Here is a 20,324-nt window from a genome sequence, read left to right as displayed (position 1 = left end):
AGTTTTTCCTGCCGCTATAGCACATTTTTGAAAAATAAATGAATGCAATTACAAAAACAAAATCTTAAATACTTAATAAGAGTGCGATCATGTATGCAAGAATCATTATTTATTTTGCTTTTAAATGTTGTTTGACTGTCTGCATTTCAGCAATCTTGTAACCACGGGGAAATCAGCGTTGACTGTGCGTTAAAGCCCAAATCGTTGTTTTTTTCCAAATTAAAAGTGAAACTTTCAGTGTCTTTGTCTGTTTGCTTGCAGCAATGCTCTTACAATTGATTTCTATGAGACAAGACGTTATATTAAAGTGCACTTTTTCAATACTATAACTAAATTGTAGCTTGATAGAATTGGTTTGTATATTTCTTTCTAACATTGTTTAGCCAAGATATAAAACATCTGAAGGGAAGAACGTTCAAAAGTGAAGTTCATTCATCTTATTTGTTTGGCACATCAACTGTACCTCAATATTTCAGAATAATTTGTCTGAATGAACAAACCAGCAGGCATTTTTCACCTAAAAGGTCAACTCTCCTTTATTCATCTACAGGACCTTGAAAGGTCAAAGCCTTACTTAAAGATTTGTCATGCTGTGCTGATGAAATCTACACAGATAATCCATAAACAGATTATGGCACAATACACAGTGACACACGGGCGTCTCTCTCAATGCCTGCTCACGAGACAAGTCCTGTTGACTGAATGTACTTTTGAATGCAAACTTGAATTTGAAACCAGATGACAACTCTTATAAGTATTGTTCGGTTTCTGAGTCACTTATGAAAGCTTTTTTAAGGGACATCCCAATCATAATTACAATCAAATCAAATTTATGTCAAGATGTTTTTTTGTTATACAGTATTGCAATATCAATATTGTGTTAATTATTATTAATTAATTACATAGTTTATTATGTGCAAAGTATGTCTGTAGTCTCTAGAAAGTATTACATAAAACACATTTTTCTATATTTTTTAATTATATTTCTACTGCATAACAATGTTAGTTAATAAAATATATTAAACTGTTATAAAATGTGTTAAAATGTGTATAATTTTATAAAAATACAATTTTATAATTAAGTAATATAAGTTATATATTAAAATATCCATTTATAAACTTTACATGCTCTTCTTTTAATTCTGGCTGAATTTTCAGTGGTTACGCATTGTTTTTTGCAAGCAATAAACATTTTATTTTGTAATAAACATTCCTGTGATCGCCTCAGCCACTCATGGTAAATGTCACTCCCACCGTCACGCGTGGAGAGATTATCACTCCATGGGAATCTCGCGTAAAGTCTGGAGATGCCAGCGGGCACCCTGCGCGTCACGAGCTTTATTCGCAGCCGTATTCATCAACTTTAACGAGTGATGTGTTTATAAAGACGAGCGTTTTCAATAACTGCGATAATTTAATGAAACGCCGCGGTCGGTAATAATAGCGCGCAATAACGCGCGCACTAAGCTGCTTTAAAGACGCCGCGCGCAGGTGGATGGAAATAGAAACGCAAGCCGGAGATCAGCGCAGGAAAACTTTTAGGCAAAATAATGAAGAATGAACAACGGTTCAAGGTCTTAATGTAGTTATCCAAGTCTGTGATTATGGTTAAATAACGGGACCCGAGCGGAAACGCGCGCAGTTCATCCGGATGCCAGAAGAAAACCGGGAATCGATTCAGAAATTATGCCAAAGAAGAAACTGGTTTTAATGCTGTGTGTTTTATGAAAGTATTGCCAGATGACGGATTATTATAGAGACAGACATGCCAGCCAACCACACCATACCCAACCACACCACGAACTACAACTTCCCAGCACTCATATTCGGGATTGTATTGATTATTTGTATAATCTGTGGGAATGTTCTGGTGTGCTTGAGCGTTTACAAGGAGAAAGCTTTGAAAACCACAACCAACTACTTCATAGTCAGTTTGGCTGTTGCTGATCTGCTCTTGGCTGTTCTGGTTTTGCCGCTGTTCGTTTACGCGGAGGTAAGTTACACTATACTGATGCGCACTTGTAAAGCATTGCATTAGCAATGCAAAGGTTATGGATTCGAGTCCCAGGGTGCATAGTTATTGATAAAAGTTATAGTTTAAATGCACTGTTGTAGACCAGCTTTCCTGATTATCACACTCTAAAAAATTTGCTGTAATTTTGCAGCTGGTTGCCAGTAACTTACTGTAGAAGATAAAGTCAAAAAATGTTTCATGTTCATTTACCTTTGAACTAAATGTTGCCAGTAAATAACATAAATGTAAAATCTACAGTAAGTTACTGGCAGCTAGTTGCCAGTAATACCCATTAATACTGTAATTTCTACAGACATTTTTTACAGTGCATCTTAAATTGTTTGGTAAAGCTTAATTCACTTCTAAAAATACTAAAGGTGCTTCATTTTGGTTTTTTACCCTTTGTCTGAATGGTTCTTTAGGGAACCAAAAATGGCTCTTTTATTGTATTGCTGTTAAAAAAAACTTTTAAGCACCTTAATTTACGCCAGTGTAACTTTTGGTCATTTAATGTTGTTTTTTTGCCTGAAAACACTAATCGGCAAGGTTATTGCATTTTATTGTAGTTATAAAGAAATGATTGACATCTAAAACCAGCTAATCTTGTAATTTAATCTGTCTGAAACCAAACAGTTTTTTCTTTACAAGGGAAGTCTGTTATTCTGAAATATAATCAGAATACATGAGATACTTTCATAAATCGTAATGCTTTCTCATTTTCCTTAAAACTGCACTTTGACACCCTCAATGGTCAACTGTTCCCCTCGCGTGAAAACTGCATTAATCTGCAGTTTTGTTTCTGCCAAAACCAGACATCATAAACACACCGCACAATACACATTGTTGCATCACCCCAGGGTGCGGGCACAAGGTTTCCACTGGAGTGCCCAAAGAGGCCTCCGAAATAACAACAGATTGACATTCCAGTACAAAGTCGAGGCGTTGGGTCACCGTGTCCCCCAACTGGGATATCAAGGTGACTAACAGTTTTTGGAAACCATTTTAGGCCAAGGACATGTTTGAAACATCCTCATGTGGGCCAACCTCCGCTTGGTTAAAATTCACCACGGACTCACGGCTTCCACTTTGTAGGGCCAATGTGGGTCGTTGGCATGGGAGAGAGGCCATTACCAAAAAGCAATTAAGAATCTGTCCTCTTCTACAGGCCAATAATTAAAATGCCATTAAATCCTCCTCTCTGATGTTGCATCTCTTTTTTATGCGTTATGTGTATCTGCTACTCAAATGCACATCCGTCTGAGAGCATTTGGTGTGTGTGTGTATTTGGCTTTGGTTGTTGTGACAATGCCAAGCCGCTAATAGGGATATTAAGGTTCACAAACACTGCTGTGGTCCTCGGCGGAGGAGGTTCAGAGGAGGTGAAAGAGTGCAGAGGTTTGGATGATGGAACGGTTTGTAAACGTACAATACTTAGCAACTTTTTTTTCAAATATCACCCAAATCTATACAGTATATATGTTCAAAATAAAGGTGCCATAGAATAATAGTTTTGGGTAAATGTTCCATAAATAATCGTGGACATCCTAAGATCCTTTCTGTTTTACTAAAGGTTATTTGTAGTGGAAACCGTTTTGGGTTTTTTTACTGAAAGATTTTTAGGGGAACCAAAATGGTTTTTCTAACTGTGAAAAACCTTTTGTAGCTTCATTTTAGGAGTGCAAGCATGTTCCTTTGGTGTTGCTTGTTGGTCAATGATGAAATTTTAAGACTGTGATTACTGAATGGTCAATCTCTCAGTTTCAGGATGGAGTTTGGAGTTTAAATATGACTATATGTGATGGACTCATGACTATGGATGTGATGCTTTGCACAGCTTCTATATTTAACCTCTGTGCCATCAGCATTGACAGGTGAGTCTTTACACATTAACATAACCAGTTAAAGGTTTGGACACAGCTGGGTGATTCTCGCGAAATTAGACTTATGAGGTGTCATGAAACATTTTGATAAAAAAAGTAAATGCAAAATAAGAAGCATACAGCTACAAACATCTCTTCATGTACTATTTTGCACATGATTTCTATTGACATCATACAAACCAATTTTGTTGTTTTTTCCACATTTAAGGAGAAAAATTTCATTACCGCAACGTGTCTATGACTGGATTTGGGTTCTTTGACATGGAAATATTTATAATTAAAAAATCTAAAAAATAAAAAGCTTCAGTGCATGTTATACTATACATGTTTACAGTAAAGAAACATGTGCTATTTGGTGATCATTGGTAAATGTAGAGACAATAATACGGAATATAAAAATGTTCTCATCCTCCGCAACAATTTTCAATCATTGTTTAAGCCCTCAAGGAACTAACGTATAAAAAAATGTTGAAAGGGACATAATTGACTGTGACACTCAAGATGGCTACCAGGTAAGCAGTTCTTATTTTTTCTCTTCAGATAAAAGGTAAAATTTTGTTTATCATAGTACCTAGACAACTTTTTAGTTCTCATTACCGAAAAATGAGTTTGTAAATGCATATGTTTAATGTAATATCATGTTGCGGTAATGATAATTTTTGATCATGATAATCTAAAAAATCGAAATAATTTTATAGGAAGTATGTTTTAAATCCTCTAAAAATAATGGTTATAGTAAGTTCAGACCTTAATCTTATATGTGCAAAAAAATGGCTTTAAGTTTTTTTAATTCTGATGCTGGACAAGAATTTCGTGAGAATAGACACTGGATTTTGTGAGAATCACTCAGCTGTTTTTAAAGGCGGAGTCCACAATGTTTGAAAAACGCTTTGGAAAAGGAGACGGGCCGACTACCAAAACACACTTACAGCCAATCAGCAGTAAGGAGCGTGTCTACTAACCGACATCCTTGCCGGGTTGCGTCTGTGTTGGGCGGGTCTATCAACAGAAGGTCCAGATTCTATTGGGGTAGGGGCGTGTTTGTTTAGGTGATTTCAAATATCAACATTGGCTTTCAAACATCGTGGACTCCGCCTTTAATATAACTATTTTTCACATTTATGAATGATAAGCTACTGTATGAGGTGTGGTGTCTAAAAATGAGGTAAAACTTCATGAGGTACATTCTGGTGTGTACTTTTTAAATGGCATAAAAGGAGTGCTCTAGCACTTTTGGCGACCTGAGTTTGAATCCCGACTCAAGGTCCTTTGCCGATCCAGTACTGTCTATCAAATAAAGACAAAAGTGGCTGAAAAAACAGAGCTGGACACTTTTTCCTTTACTAACCAGCTTAAAGGTGCAGTGTGTAATTTTTAGAAGGATCTCTTGACAGAAATGCAAAATAATATACAAAACTAAATTATCAGGGGTGTATAAAGACCTTTCATAATGAACCGTTATGTTTTTATTACCTTAGAATGAGACGTTTTATCTACATACAAAGAGGGTCCCCTTACATGGAAGCCGCCATTTTGGGAATGCCATGTTTCTACAAAAGCCCTTAACGGACAAACTTTTTTACTAAGTTGTCTCCAACGATGCCATGTTTGTCCGGTGGCGGCTACAGTAGCTTCTGTATGCTTCTATGTGTTTCAAAAGCAAGAGGTGAGCAGTGGACTGAGCAGTTGGTTGCAATTCACAACCTCACCACTAGATAGCACTAAAATGTACACACTGCACCTTTAACATGTTTATATAAACTTTGTTAGTTAAATGCAAATGTATTGGTCTGTAATGTGTCTCTGTATCACAGGATACTTTTTTATGTAACCCTCCCAGCCCAGCGCTGCATGATGCGTGAGATGGCATCAATGTGAGCAATTTAAACAGTACACTGATTTTACGCTAGTGCCATTGCGCACAGTCTGGTTTATTTGTTGGGTGGTGTGATGTTCACATCAGGCTGCGGTCATAATTGTAGGTGTTTTTAAAGAAATTATGAAATAACATTCATGGAGAGTGATTGTTTTATTTCGATTCTCGCTCACAGTCTTACACAGTTTCGGTCAACTGCATGTCTTCAACATCCACCTGCTGATCTGTTAGACTCAGCAGAAAGTCTCTGGAGAGATTAATAAGATATACTGTATGCTCAGGACGGCACTCTCAGATGTAAAACAGTATAAAATGTGTATAAAATGATATTACGCAGTGCCCGAATATAGTCCCCTGCTATTGAAAGTCACCAGGGGGACTATTTTTGGGCGCTGCATAATAGTATTGCACCTGCTGCACCCATGTTACGCCAGCAAAGTCCTTGATTATTACGCCAGAATAAGAGTATAGTTCATAGCCATATTTGCCTAAAAATTGCAACATTTAATTTTCCGCCGTTCTTAGTACACGAAGAGTCAAGTTTTAAATAGGAAAAATATCCAAACTCTTTGATCATTTTTGAGCGCGATGCTAATGGTCTAATCAGATTTAATGGATTAAGCTAAGCTATGCTAAAAGTGGTACCACCATACACGGAGATCGGCTGAATTAATTCCAAAACGGTAAAAATCAAATGTTTAACTCTAGGGGAGCTAGAAAATGAGCCTATTTTCAAAAAAATGGAATGTCCCTTTAAAAGTGAACACAACACTTGAACATACTGAAATAACCCAGTAACAGTAATTAATTAATTTGCTTAAAGGGATCGTTCACCGAAAAATGGCATTTCTGTCATTATTTACTCTGAAATGTTGTTTCAAACCTGTATAAATTTCTTTGTTCTGCTCAACACAAATGAAGATATTAACCAAACAGACCTGGGGCACCATTCACTTCCATAGTATTATTTTTTTCTTCATTTGTATTCAGCTGAACAAAGAAATTTATACAGGTTTGTACCAACTTGAGGGTGAGTAAATGATGACAAAATGTATATTTTGTTGGTGAGCTATCCCTTTAAAGGCGAAGTGCGTGTTTTTTGAAAAACACTTTGGAAAAGGGAGTCGGGCCGAGTACCAAAACACACTTGTAGCCAATCAGCAGTAAGGGGCATGCTACTAACCAACATCGTTGTCTGGGTTGCGAAGGTCCAGATTCTATTGGGGTAGGGGCGTGTTTGTTTAGGTAATTTCAAATGTCAACATTGGCTTTCAGAGATCATGCACCTCGCCTTTAAGTGTTATAAAAATAATGTCACAATGCAAAACCACTGAAAATGGGCTTATCATGTCCACATTTTAAAGGAGAGCAAAGTGATTTTATTTAGTTTTAAAGAGGAAAAATATTGAAATTCTTTGGTTATTTTTAGCACGATGCTAATGGTCTAATCAGATTCAATGGGTTATGCTAAGCTATGCTAAAAGTGGTACCACCAGACCCGGAGATCGGCTGAATGGATTCCAAAACTGTAAAAATGAGCATATTTTCAAAAAAGTGTTTTCCCTTAAAAAGTGAACACAACACTTGAACAAACTGTAAATAACCCAGTAGCAGTAATTCATTAATGTGCTTAAAGGGATAGTTCACCGAAAAATGGCATTTCTGTCATCATTTACTCTAAAATGTTGTTTCAAACCTGTATAAATTTCTTTGTTCTGCTCAACACAAATGAAGATATTAACCAAACAGATCTGGGGCACCATTCACTTCCATACAGTAGTTTACTTTAAAATATCTTCATTTGTATTCAGCTGAACAAAGAAATTTGAGGGTGAGTAAAAGATGACCAAATGTATATTTTTTGGTGAGCTATCCCTTTAAAGGCGGGGTGCCTGATTTTTGAAAAACACTTTGGAAAAGGGAGTCGGCCGAGCAGCTGAACAAAGAAATTTATACAGGTTTGTACCAACTTGAGGGTGAGTAAATTATGACAAAATGTATATTTTGTTGGTCAGCTATCCCTTTAAAGGCGAGGTGCGTGTTTTTTGTAAAACACGTTGGAAAAGGGAGTCGGGCCGAGTACCAAAACACACTTGTAGCCAATCAGCAGTAAGGGGCATGTCTACTAACCAACATCGTTGTCTGGGTTGCTAAGGTCCAGATTCTATTGGGGTAGGGGCGTGTTTGTTTAGGTAATTTCAAATGTCAACATTGGCTTTCAGAGATCATGCACCCCGCCTTTAAGTGTTATAAAAAATAATGTCACAATGCAAAACCACTGAAAATGGGCTTATCATGTCCACATTTTAAAGGAGAGCAAAGTGATTTTATTTAGTTTTAAAGAGGAAAAATATTGAAATTCTTTGGTTATTTTTAGCACGATGCTAATGGTCTAATCAGATTCAATGGGTTATGCTAAGCTATGCTAAAAGTGGTACCACCAGACCCGGAGATCGGCTGAATGGATTCCAAAACGGTAAAAATCAAATGATTAATTTGAAAATTATCATATTTTCAAAAAAGTGGTGTCCCTTTAAAAGTGAACACAACACTTGAACAAACTGTAAATAACCCAGTAGCAGTAATTCAGTAATGTGCTTAAAGGGATAGTGGCATTTCTGTCATCATTTACTCTAAAATGTTGTTTCAAACCTGTATAAATTTCTTTGTTCTGCTCAACACAAATTCAGATATTAACCAAACAGATCTGGGGCACCATTCACTTCCATACAGTAGTATTATTTTTTTCGGCCAAAATTTACTTTAAAACATCTTCATTTGTATTCAGCTGAACAAAGAAATTTGAGGGTGAGTAAAAGATGCCAAAATGTATATTTTTTGGTGAACTATCCCTTTAAAGGCGGGGTGCCTGATTTTTGAAAAACTCTTTGGAAAAGGTAGTTGGGCCGAGTACCAAAACACACTTGTTGCCAATCAGCAGTAAGGGGCGTGTCTACTAACCCACATTGTTGCCTGGGTTGTGTATGTGTGGGGCGGGTCTATCAAAAGAAGGTCCAGATTCTATTGAGGTAGGGGCGTGTTTGTTTAGGTGATTTCAAATGTCAACATTGGCTTTCAGAGATCATGCACCCCGCCTTTAAGTGTTATAAAAATAATGTCACAATGCAAAACCACTGAAAATGGGCTTATCATGATTTTATTTAGTTTTAATGAGGAAAAATATTGAAATTCTTAGTTCGATGCTAATGGTCTAATCAGATTCAATGGGTTATGCTAAGCTATGCTAAAAGTGGTACCACCAGACCCGGAGATCGGCTGAATGGATTCCAAAACGGTAAAAATCAAATGATTAATTTGAAAATGAGCATATTTTCAAAAAAGTGGTGTCCCTTTAAAAGTGAACACAACACTTGAACTGTAAATAACCCAGTAGCAGTAATTCATTAATGTGCTTAAAGGGATAGTTCACAAAAAATGGCATTTCTTTCATCATTTACTCTAAAATGTTGTTTCAAACCTGTATAAATTTCTTTGTTCTGCTCAACACAAATGAAGATATTAACCAAACAGATCTGGGGCACCATTCACTTCCATACAGTAGTATTATTTTTTTCGACCAAAATTTACTTTAAAATATCTTCATTTGTATTCAGCTAAACAAAGAAATTTGAGGGTGAGTAAAAGATGACAAAATGTATATTTTTTGGTGAGCTATCCCTTTAAAGGCGAGGTGCGTGTTTTTTGAAAAACACTTTGGAAAAGTGAGTCGGCCGAGTACCAAAACACACTTGTTGCCAATCAGCAGTAAGGGGCGTGTCTACTAACCGACATTGTTGCCTGGGTTGTGTATGTGTGGGGCGGGTCTATCAAAAGAAGGTCCAGATTTTATTGGGGTAAGGGCGTGTTTGTTTAGGTGATTTCAAATGTCAACATTGGCTTTAAGAGATCATGCACACTGAAAAAAATGATTTTTTTAGGTAAGTGGTTGCAATCAATGTATTTAAGCTACATTTAAACAAAACAATTAGAAAAAAATAAAATAAAAAACTTTTGTTTAAATGTAGCTTAGATAAATTGAATGCAACCACTTACCTTTAAAATTAAGTAAATTGAATGAATCATTTTTTTCAGTGCACCCTGCCTTTAAGTGTTATGAAAATAATGTCACAATGCAAAACCACTATCGTGTCCACATTTTAAAAGAGACCGAAGTGATTTTATCTTATTAGCACTTGTAATAAAGGCATTATCAGGTTAACCGTACTAAGTGAATAAGACATTCAACCAGTGGCTTAGCTACTGCTGAACAGAAGGTGTCTGTATGGGCCAAGAACGTTTTTGATGGTGTTAAATATTTTTCCAAAGCTATTGCCCCAGTGTTGTGTTGTTGTTGAATGCAATCTTCTGTACGATTCACTGCAGGTTCATCGCTGTGTCCATCCCTCTTAATTACAACCGCAAACATGTGGACCATCGACAGATTGTCCTGCTATCCGCCACGTGGATCTTAGCCTTGGCCGTGGCCTCGCCGGTGATGTTCGGAATCAACGACGTCCCCAACAGAGACCACAGCGAATGCAAGCTGGAGGACAACAATTACGTGGTCTACTCCTCCGTCTGTTCGTTTTTCGTGCCCTGTCCCATCATGCTGTTGCTGTACTGTGGGATGTTTCGCGGGCTGAGGAACTGGGAGGAGGCGCGAAAGGCCAAGCTGATGAGCAGCATGCAGGCCTGCAGAAAACTCCAGGAAGCAGAATCGTTGCAACCCCTGTCCGGACTGCCGCCTCCTCTACCGCCCATCATCGACAAAGACCTCGCTGATATGTCTCTGGATGAGCTGGATCAGGACCAGTATCCCGACTCGGACAGTCCATACCAGGCGGACTGTAAAGACGGAGTAGTGTCCATGCTGGCGTACCCCGGTGAGAGCTATAATGAAGATCAGAACCGGAACCGACAGAAGAAGAGAGCAAAGATTAACGGACGGGAACGGAAAGCCATGAGGGTGCTGCCTGTTGTAGTAGGTACGTGTGATTGTTTCTTTTGGTTAACAGGAAATCATATCTCTGTATATAAACCCAAATGTACTGGATTAGCCATTTATAAGCATTATAGAGAATTAAACTTGTACCCAAGTGTAAGAGTATAGACAAAGGAAATAAAAAGAATCAGATTCATTGTGATTTTGTCATTTAAAGGTGCAGTTTGTAAATTTTAGCGGCATCTAGTGGTGAGGTTGAAAATTGCAACCAACGGCTCAATCCACTGCTCACCCCTCACTTTTGAAACGATGGTAGCCGCCAGTGTAAAAACATGTCATCAACGGAGACAACTTAGTAAAAAAAGTTTGTCCGTTAAGGGCTTCTGTAGAAACTAGTGCTGGACAAAGATTAATCGCGATTAATCGCATACAAAATAAAAGTGATTTTTTGCATAATATATGTGCGTGTACTGTGTCTAATTATTATGTATATTTAACCACACACACATTCATATATTCATTTCAGAATTGTTTTATTTATATATCATTTTTTAAAATTTATATTTAATATAGATTATACAAAAATATAAATAAATATATATAAACATGTAAATGTTTCTTAAATACATACATGAATGTGTGTGTATATATTTATACATAATAATTAGACACAGCACACACTCATATATTATACCAATAATCACTTTTATTTTGTATGCGATTAATCGCGATTAATCTTTGCCCAGCACTAGTAGAAACATGGCGGCACAAAACGGCGACTTCCGCGTAAGGGGACCCTCTGTGTATGTAGATAAAAACGTCTCATTCTAAGGTAATAAAAACATAACGGTTCATTATAAAAAGGTCTTTATTCACCACTGATAATATAGTTTTGTATATTATTTTCCATTTCTGTCAAGAGATCCTAAATATTACAGACTGCACCTTTAATTTACAAAGGCAACAAAGCATAAATGTGTTTATCTCTGCCTCTGCCTCCATGTCTTAAGAGGTACAGTAAGATACGAGTACAGTATTTACTGTACAGACACGCCATATGTGCTGAAATGTGTTACTGCTTTAGCTCTGATTGGCTAATCATTCCTCACCAATCCTCCAATGGGATTATGACGTAAGCCGCACTTCAGTCCAGTCGGCGGTGTTGGGTCAGCTGTCACTTTAAGACAGACTCTTATCCTCTTGACGGGTTGCCGATGATGTGAGAACTCTGTGAGATCAGACGGTACAGTACTGACAGTTCTGGCTGATCTCTTCTGCCCCGGGCAATTATTGTCAGCTTGAGAAGGAAAACAGAGGGGCAATCGAGGGTCAGGATACCCATAATGCACATGACCAGTCATCCAATCCCATCTCAAAACCGATAATGTGTAGTAGAGGCAAACTGTTAACCCGGAGGAAAGTGTTGATGGTCAGTGGTTACTTTTTCATAGCTCAGGAGATTTAATGGAGTTCTCAGTTGTGTTTCATATTAGTCTCAGATGTCTCTCCTAAAATTGATTATTAAAAAAGGAACAAATTGTTAAAATATATTGATTATAGAGCTGTAAAGATGTGGATCATATGAGTTAAATAATCATGGTTTGGGTACATTTGTTGAGTTTTTTTGCAGGAGAAATATTTGAGATGCGAAAGTTTTCCTCTGCTTTTATTTGAAGAGATCTCATCTCATTAACTTTAAACGTCAGGGACTATATGTTGCACTCAAGGGCAAATATAGTATATGACTAATTGAATTTATTAAATGGGTAATGTGAATAAAAAAACTATAATTTGGACACAGATTTATAAATTGCCACCTTTCACCACACACAACACCAAAAATGGCCCATACTCTCACTGGTCTGGTACCCTTACAAAAAGTACACCTTTAAATAAATCTGTGTCCATACTTGTTAATATTATTATAACCCCTTTAAAGGTGCAGTGTGTAAATTTTAGCATCATCTAGTGGTGAGGTTGCGAATTGCAACCAACAACTCAGTCCACTGCTCACCCCTCACTTTTGAAACACATAGAGAAGCTACGGTAGCCGCCACCGGAAAAACATGTCATCGTCGGACACATCTTAGTAAAAAAAGTTTGTCTGTTAAGGGCTTCTGTAGAAACATGGCGGCACAAAATGGCGACTTCCACGTAAGGGGACCCTCTGTGTATGTAGATAAAATCATCTCATTCTATGGTAATTAAAACATAACGGTTCATTATAAAAAGGTCTTTATACTCCCCTGATAATCAGTGGCGGAGCCAGAGGGGTGTCCAGGGTGGCACTGGACACCCTTGACATGTCACTGGCCACCCCGTGTGCCACCCCAAATTTAATGCGCTACTTTCACTTAATCTATGCGTTACTTTCACTTAATCTAAGCTATGTTTATTTTCGACGTGCGGCAGCGCAGTACATTGTTAAAAACAAACATTATGAATATTAACCCTCCCTGCAGTCACGGCGCAAACTCTTTATTTTTCAATCACTGCGCAAAGAGACTTGAATTACTTTGCTGATTTTGGACATACAGATATGATTTATACATCATTTAAAACGTTTAAGTGTCATTTTTTTGTGTGTCTATAAAACTGAATGTTGTGCTTTTCACAAAATTAAGAAAATATACATAATGCGCGTTCTGTTATCTCTCCATCAGTGACGTCTTTTCAAAAACGCGTCAGAAAAATTACTGTCACTTAACGAATACTTTTCATACCATCAGAAGATAAATGTCATGTCTACATAATGCTTGGAATCTTTAAAATGATGTAAGTGAAGTCGTACATTTTGCTAATACTACATGATTTATTTTCACCGTATATGCTGGAAGTGTGGTAATTGTCTTGTGGAATTCAATGGATATACCATTAATTGTGTGCTTATCATCATTTATCAAAATATCTTCTTTTGTGTTTATTCAAATAAAATACAGGTTTAGAACAACATAAGGGTGAGTAAATGATGACAGAATTTTCATTTTTGGGTGAATCCCTTTAACAGACAGTAAATCAGATGTAAGAAATACAGTAGAAAGATTTAAAATTCACCCTTATTATGTTTACATCTAATGCGTTCAAAAGATTCATTTATGCTTTCTTGATACATGGTTACATGTCATTTTCTTTTATGGACTATGGACCCCCTGAAGTAGCTTTGGCCACCCCCTGGCCACCCCATTAAAAAAATTCTAGTTCCGCCACTGCTGATAATATATCTTTGTATATTATTTTGCATTTCTGTCAAGAGATCCTTCTAAAAATTACACACTGCACCTTTAACTCTTTTCCTGCCAGCGTTTTAAAAAGTTGCCAGCTAGCGGCAGCATTTTTAATGATTTTCAGAAAAGACTAAAGCCTTCCAGAAAATGTTCTTCTAAAAATTATATAAACACACAATATATCAAATGAAAGTACAGACCCTCTGCTTTTAAACAAACAAACAAACAAAAAACTCAGGATTTTTTTTTAATCCTATCTTCATTTGATCTTTTTTTATCACATCTTATATATGGGTAGGTTTCTTCAAAAATACAAAATTTTGAACAAAAAGCTGAGATAATTGAATTTTTGTAAAGGTCTTTTGTTAGAGATCCGATTCAGAATGATGATCAAAACATACACAGAGTTTTTACTGTTTTTGAATCAGTGGATGCTTAAAGGGACAATAAGTAGGATTTACCCCATCTAGTGGTAATATTGTATTTTGCATTCAAATATATTTCAAATATATTTTTGTCTAGAGAAATGTATTTTTTGATGTATGGGGTATCTCCGGTACCTGGAGAGAGTGGGATCAACCTGATCTCACGAATTTCCGTGGGATAGTCACGGAATTTTTTGCGCATTTTTCGTGCCATTCTCACGGATCTCCGCATTTTTCCGTGGCCCTGCTACGGACTGTCTTAACTGCTTTTTCCTATTTTCAAACCATTTTCGCTTCGGTTTAGGGTTAGATTTGGTGTTTGCGTTATTATCTCACTTTAACTATTGGTTTATACTATTATTTTTGATTTATTCTTTTATATTTTCTAAACTTTAAACAATTGTCGCCTGGCGTTGGGGTTAGAGTTGGGTTTGGGTAGGGATGTCATTTTATGTAAATCTAACCCTAAACCGAAGCGAAATGGTAAGAAAATGGGACAAAACAGTTGAGTAACCAATCCGTGAGAATGCCACGGAAAAATGCACAAAAAATTCAGTGACTATCCGACGGAAATTCGTGAGATTAGGCAGGTGGGATGGATAGATTCCTGCTTCACGTTTTACATCCTCTTCAGCCCAGCCCAGGAAAGAAGTGAAAAGTTTAAATAGTTCAGAGGTGATCCATGCTAAGTTTCACCAAATTATTTTACTGTAGTGACCTACAGAAAGGCACATTTAAAGGTGCAAGGATGTCTTGACAGAAATGCAATATAATATACATTGTATAAAGACCTTTAATAATAAACTATTGTTTTTATTACCTTAGAATAGGCTTTATCTACATACACCATTACATGAAAGTCGCCATTTTGCACCGCCATGTTTCTAAAGTAGCCCTAAATGGACAAACTGATCTATAGAGCGTCATTTGTTACTACGTTGTCTCAGACGATGACGTGTTTGTCCTGTGGTGGCTACCGTAGCTTCACTATGCATTTCGAAATTGAGGGGTGAGCTGTTGGTTGACTCAGTGTCGTGAGATGAATGTGATTCTTTAGATTTGTACTTTATCTATGTTATATTTTAAAATTTCTCATTTTTACCCGCTGTACTTCTACAGGTGCCTTTCTGTTCTGCTGGACGCCATTCTTCGTAGTGCACACTATGAGGGCTCTCTGCGAGGACTGTGACATCCCCAGTAGCGTCACAAGCATCGTCACCTGGTTGGGTTACGTGAACAGCGCCCTCAATCCGATCATCTACACCGTCTTCAACACGGAGTTCAGAAAGTTCTTTCGGAAGTTTGTTCCGACTCTGCCCAGCTGCTGCTAGCCTGCTAACCGCTAACAGTTTATGAACAATCGAAACGAACCCAAAAATGTGAATAAACCACAGATAATAATGCGTTGTGTAAATACAGCATGTTTTATGATATAATTATGAAAGTATGCTTATTGCTGCAATTATATTTACTCATTTAATTTTGTAAATTTACGTTTTGAGAACTGACATCGTTCATGAAATTTGTGCAGAAGGAATTTTCCCGTAGTCCCGCAAAATTAGTTTTTTAGATTATGAAACATTTACATTCATGCATTTGGCAGATGCTATTATCCAAAGCAATTTATAGTGCAATACAAGATATACATTTTTCAGTATGCGTTCAGTTCCCTCGAATCAAACCCATGACCTCTTGCGTTCCTAACGCAATGCTCTACCAACTGAACTACTGTTTAATTTTGCTTTGTTCTGCATGTGTTTTATAAAGAAGGCCAACGTAGGCTTTCTACGAAAACAATGTCTGTGGATTAGTTTAGTATACGACAGTGAACTTTGCCATTACTGCAGTTCTTGTCACACATGATGGAGATTGTAGTGACCTGGGTTTGATTTTTTATCTTGCAATCTGATAAATAAATGTTTTTCACAGACAAGAACCTTTTCGTACTGATGTCCGAAAGAGGAGATTATATAAAGGTGGATATTCCATCACTTTCAATTATTTGCAGTCTATCAGATTCACATGACAAGGGTTTTTCCTCCACATTCTGATGACCGAGCATCTCTTCCTTGCTTCCTTCCATCCCATCATCAGTTTTCTGTCATCCGTCTAATGTTTCCTTCATTCCTTATGCCACGTTTGCTTTTTATTCCAAAAACATTAAAAAGTAATTTCCTTAAAAGTACAGCTGCGAGTGACATCAAGGTCAAAGAGAGATAGAGAGATGTCCTTCTGTGGCACGGGGGCCAAGTGATTTCCTGATGCTTTTAAAATGAGAGACGTCAAAACTTATTATGCTCTAAAAAGCCATGGCGGCAGTCGCTGTCTGTCCGGGTTCAATCCATCCTCTGTCCTCCATGCAAAAAGATGGAGCGCTGTCAAACCACACCTGTGACCGCTGGCAGATGCCAGGCAGTAAGAGAAGGAACCGGATGCAGACGTCTATCTTTGTCCTAGAATATGTTTCTAAAAATAATTATGAGATCTTAAACCTTTGATCTAAATATAGTCTTCAGGTATTGTTGAGATATCTCATGTACAGTAAGATTGCAGACATCTATCTGCATTTGCTTTCGTTTTTGTGGTGTTTTGTGCTCATGAGGTTATATCAGTGTTGGGGAAAGTTACTTTTTAAAAGTAATGCATTACAATATTAAGTTACTCCCCAAAAAAGTAACTAATTGCGTTACTTAGTTACTTTTCATGGAAAGTTACTTTTGAGTAACTTTTGCGCTACTGTTTTTGGCTGAGGCTTGATCTCTTTCAGGCCTTGCAGGTGTTTTTATGACTGAAAAGTTCTGCATTTAGAAATTGCATATTTCATCACAAAAATGTTGAGCTCCTGCCATCTCAGTTTCTGACTTAAACGGTTCTCACACAGGCGTGTACGCATAGAGTGCATAATGTGACTACGTTTAGTTTAAATGTGCAGTGTGTAAATTTTAGCGGCATCTAGTGGTGAAGTTGCGAATTGCAACCAACGACTCAGTCCACTGCCCAACCCTCGCTTTTGAAATGCATAAAAAAGCTACGATAGCCACCACCGGACAAACATGTCATCGTCGGAGACAACTTAGTTAAAAAGTTTGTCCGTTAAGGGCTTCTGTAGAAACATGGCGGCACAAAATGGTGACTTCCATGTAAGGGGACCCTCTGTGTATGTAGATAAAAACGTCTCATTCTAAGGTAATAAAAACATAACGGTTAATTTTAAAAGGTCTTTATACACCCCTGATAATATAGTTTTGTATATTATTTTGCATTTCTTTGAAGAGATCCTTCTAAAAATTACACACTGCACCTTTAATTCAGTAATTTAAATCGAATTAATTAAACTTAAAAATTAACTTGCGTTACTTTTTTAAAAAAGTAACTCAAATATTAATGTGTACATTTAAAAAGTAATGCATTACTTTACTCATTACTTTAGAAAAGTAATATTATTAGGTAATGCACGTTCTCTCAAAAAACATTCATTTTAGGGTCAGCCCAAAATAAACTACATACACTGACTGAGTCACACGATTCGTGTTTTGCTGATGGGTTATCTCACCAAGCAACTGAATTGAATCTTCCCAACAGAGTCACAAAGAGCATAAACCCTCATTATCACTCTTATTACTGGCATACCCGAATAGGCTTGTAGAGAAATGCCAGAAATAAAGACAAGCTTTAAAGTAAATGTCACATCCAGCAGGAAACACTTTGACTGTGGCCCATCTTTCTTTTAAGAAGAGAATCGGATCTCCTGTTGATGAAACACTCCTGCTGAGGTAAACATTTGAATACAGAGCTGGTGGAAATGATACACAAACATAGAAGAGGGTAGGTGTTTATGTATTTGTGGGTTTTGGGGTATAACTCACATCTTGCAGCGCATTTAAAGCTGTTTTATCAGTAGGCTACTGTATGTGTGTGTTGTCTGGGGATTGAACACATGATTCTTTTGAGCGGTTACGCAATGCTCTACCAGCTGAGCAGCGGAAACAGGAATCCTATTTTAGCAAGGTGTTTTGATGTACTTTTTTGGCAGGAATATTAATCAATCCATTAAAGATCCAGTCAAATTGCCTCTTTATCTCCATCTCTGCTTAAAACAAATTTTACTTTAAAGTAAAAATTTAAATACGTTTTCATTCATACAGAATATGTACAGAACAAAAAAAATTTACGAATTCCCATATGGCAAAAAAAAAAAACATACTAAAAATTAACAAAATACATATGTACTGAAATTTATTGTGGCATATGTTTACAAAAATGAATTTTTAAACAATATTTTTTTGGGCAATTTTGTATATTTTTAAATATATTTAAAAAAAATATTTTTTTAAGCATTTACATTCACGTCACATACTTCGTATGTTAAACATAACAGGTTTGAAAAGGTTAAAATTAAATATATTTTCAACTGCAAAATATACTTATATTTTTATATAAGTTATATACATAGGTTATACATTTTATACAAACCTTTATATTTTTTGACTAAGAAAATATATGTTTTGGGTATGGGTTGTAAAATAAAATAAAATATTTGTTGCCCCTGAAATACATTTTGTTAATATATGAAGGTTACAACAAAAAGTATTAAATTAAGCTTTACTTTAAAACATATTTTTGACCAGCGAAATGTTTTTTTTTTTGCCTTGTGGCAGAGGTGTAAAGAGTAGCTGAAAGCCATACTTGAGTAAAAGTACAGATTCCTTACTGTAAAAAATACTCCACTACAAGTTACAAGTCACCAATTTAAATACAACTTGAGTAAAAGTATTAAAGTAACCCAATTTAAAAGTACTTAAGTATTTTTACTCGTACTGAATGTTGGCTCAAAGATGCACTAGTCCTCAACACAAAGAGACATTGTAGGTCTGGGCAGTGAAAACTAAGAAAGTTTATTTATGAGGTTTACTTCCTAATATAGAAAAGAAATCTAACACCTCACAATTTTGACCTGGCAGAACAAACACAGATTAAACATAGTCATAGTCTTTTGACTAAAATTTAATTTAGTTTTAGTTATTTTGTCATCTGAATTCATTAAGTTTTAGTCTAATTTTATTCAACTAAATGCCATGAGATTTTAGTCTACATTAAATTGAATTTAAACCCATATAATTTAAGTCTATTGTCATTGTGGACTTGAATGTGCCATGCTGAAAAATATATAGCCTAACTGTTGTTATATAAATATGGTAACACTTTACAATAAGGTTCATTAGTTAACATTAGTTAGCTACATGAGTTAACATGAACTAATAATGAACTGCACTTATACAGCATTTATTAATCTTTGTTAATGTTAACTTCAACAATTACTAATACTTTATTAAAATCTTGTTAACATTAGTTAATGCACTCTGAACTAACATGAACAAACAATTAAAGCTTAAATTTTTATTAAGTAACATTAACAAAGATGAATAAATACTGTAACAAATGTATTGCTCATGGTTTGTTCAAGTTAGTTAATACATTAGCTAATGTTAACTAATCAACCTTATTGTAAAGTGTTATCAAATATTCTTATAGGCCAATCCTAAAAAAGTTATAATCTAAATATATCAAAAATTCCAGTATTAGAGTCCAGTAGGTTGTTACAGTTAATATACAGTAACAGAAATGTGCATATTAAAAACGTGAAGTTGTTCATTTGAAAGATTAATTGAAAACACATGTAGTAGACGTAACAGCACTATCTCACATTAAGTGCACTACATTTCTTCAGTCATGCATCCCTCTTTACAGTAAATACATTACAGCATACTTGAGGACAGTGAAATTGTACACTTATTATAAATCTTAGGCAATCAGTACAGGACATCGCTGGTTTATTTTGACTTATATAGTAAGTTATATCAACCACCTCAGGTTAGCTGATAAAGTAGCATCAGAGTATATAAAACATTTGTGCTTGCCTTTGAGTTGCGGGATGACCCTCCTGCAATCGCGCTTCACTTTTG

At 36.2% G+C, this 20,324-nt stretch overlaps 1 protein-coding gene across 2 annotated transcripts in view; it reads left to right on the top strand.

Annotated features, from left to right (window-relative positions):
• The window catches only part of LOC129434046 (D(4) dopamine receptor), a 54,570-nt gene extending 38,283 nt beyond the window's left edge, over nt 1-16,287 (top strand). Inside the window, exons 1-4 of one of the 2 annotated variants that reach the window (XM_055192856.2) lie at nt 1,296-1,993; nt 3,773-3,885; nt 10,154-10,755; nt 15,481-16,287. In XM_055192856.2, coding sequence (XP_055048831.2) covers nt 1,766-1,993; nt 3,773-3,885; nt 10,154-10,755; nt 15,481-15,692 — 1,155 coding nt within the window. In that variant the 5' untranslated portion in view covers nt 1,296-1,765 and the 3' untranslated portion in view covers nt 15,693-16,287. Of the gene's footprint in view, nt 1-1,295; nt 1,994-3,772; nt 3,886-10,153; nt 10,756-15,480 lie in introns of those variants that run through there. The other variant, XM_055192857.2, reaches the window with a different exon arrangement.
• The last annotated feature ends 4,037 nt before the right edge of the window (nt 16,288-20,324 follow it).

Source organism: Misgurnus anguillicaudatus, unplaced genomic scaffold, assembly GCF_027580225.2.
Source record: "Misgurnus anguillicaudatus unplaced genomic scaffold, ASM2758022v2 HiC_scaffold_27, whole genome shotgun sequence".
NCBI lineage: Eukaryota > Metazoa > Chordata > Actinopteri > Cypriniformes > Cobitidae > Misgurnus > Misgurnus anguillicaudatus.
The sequence above is the reverse complement of the archived record's forward strand: the minus strand, read 5'-3'. Positions and strand labels throughout refer to the sequence as shown.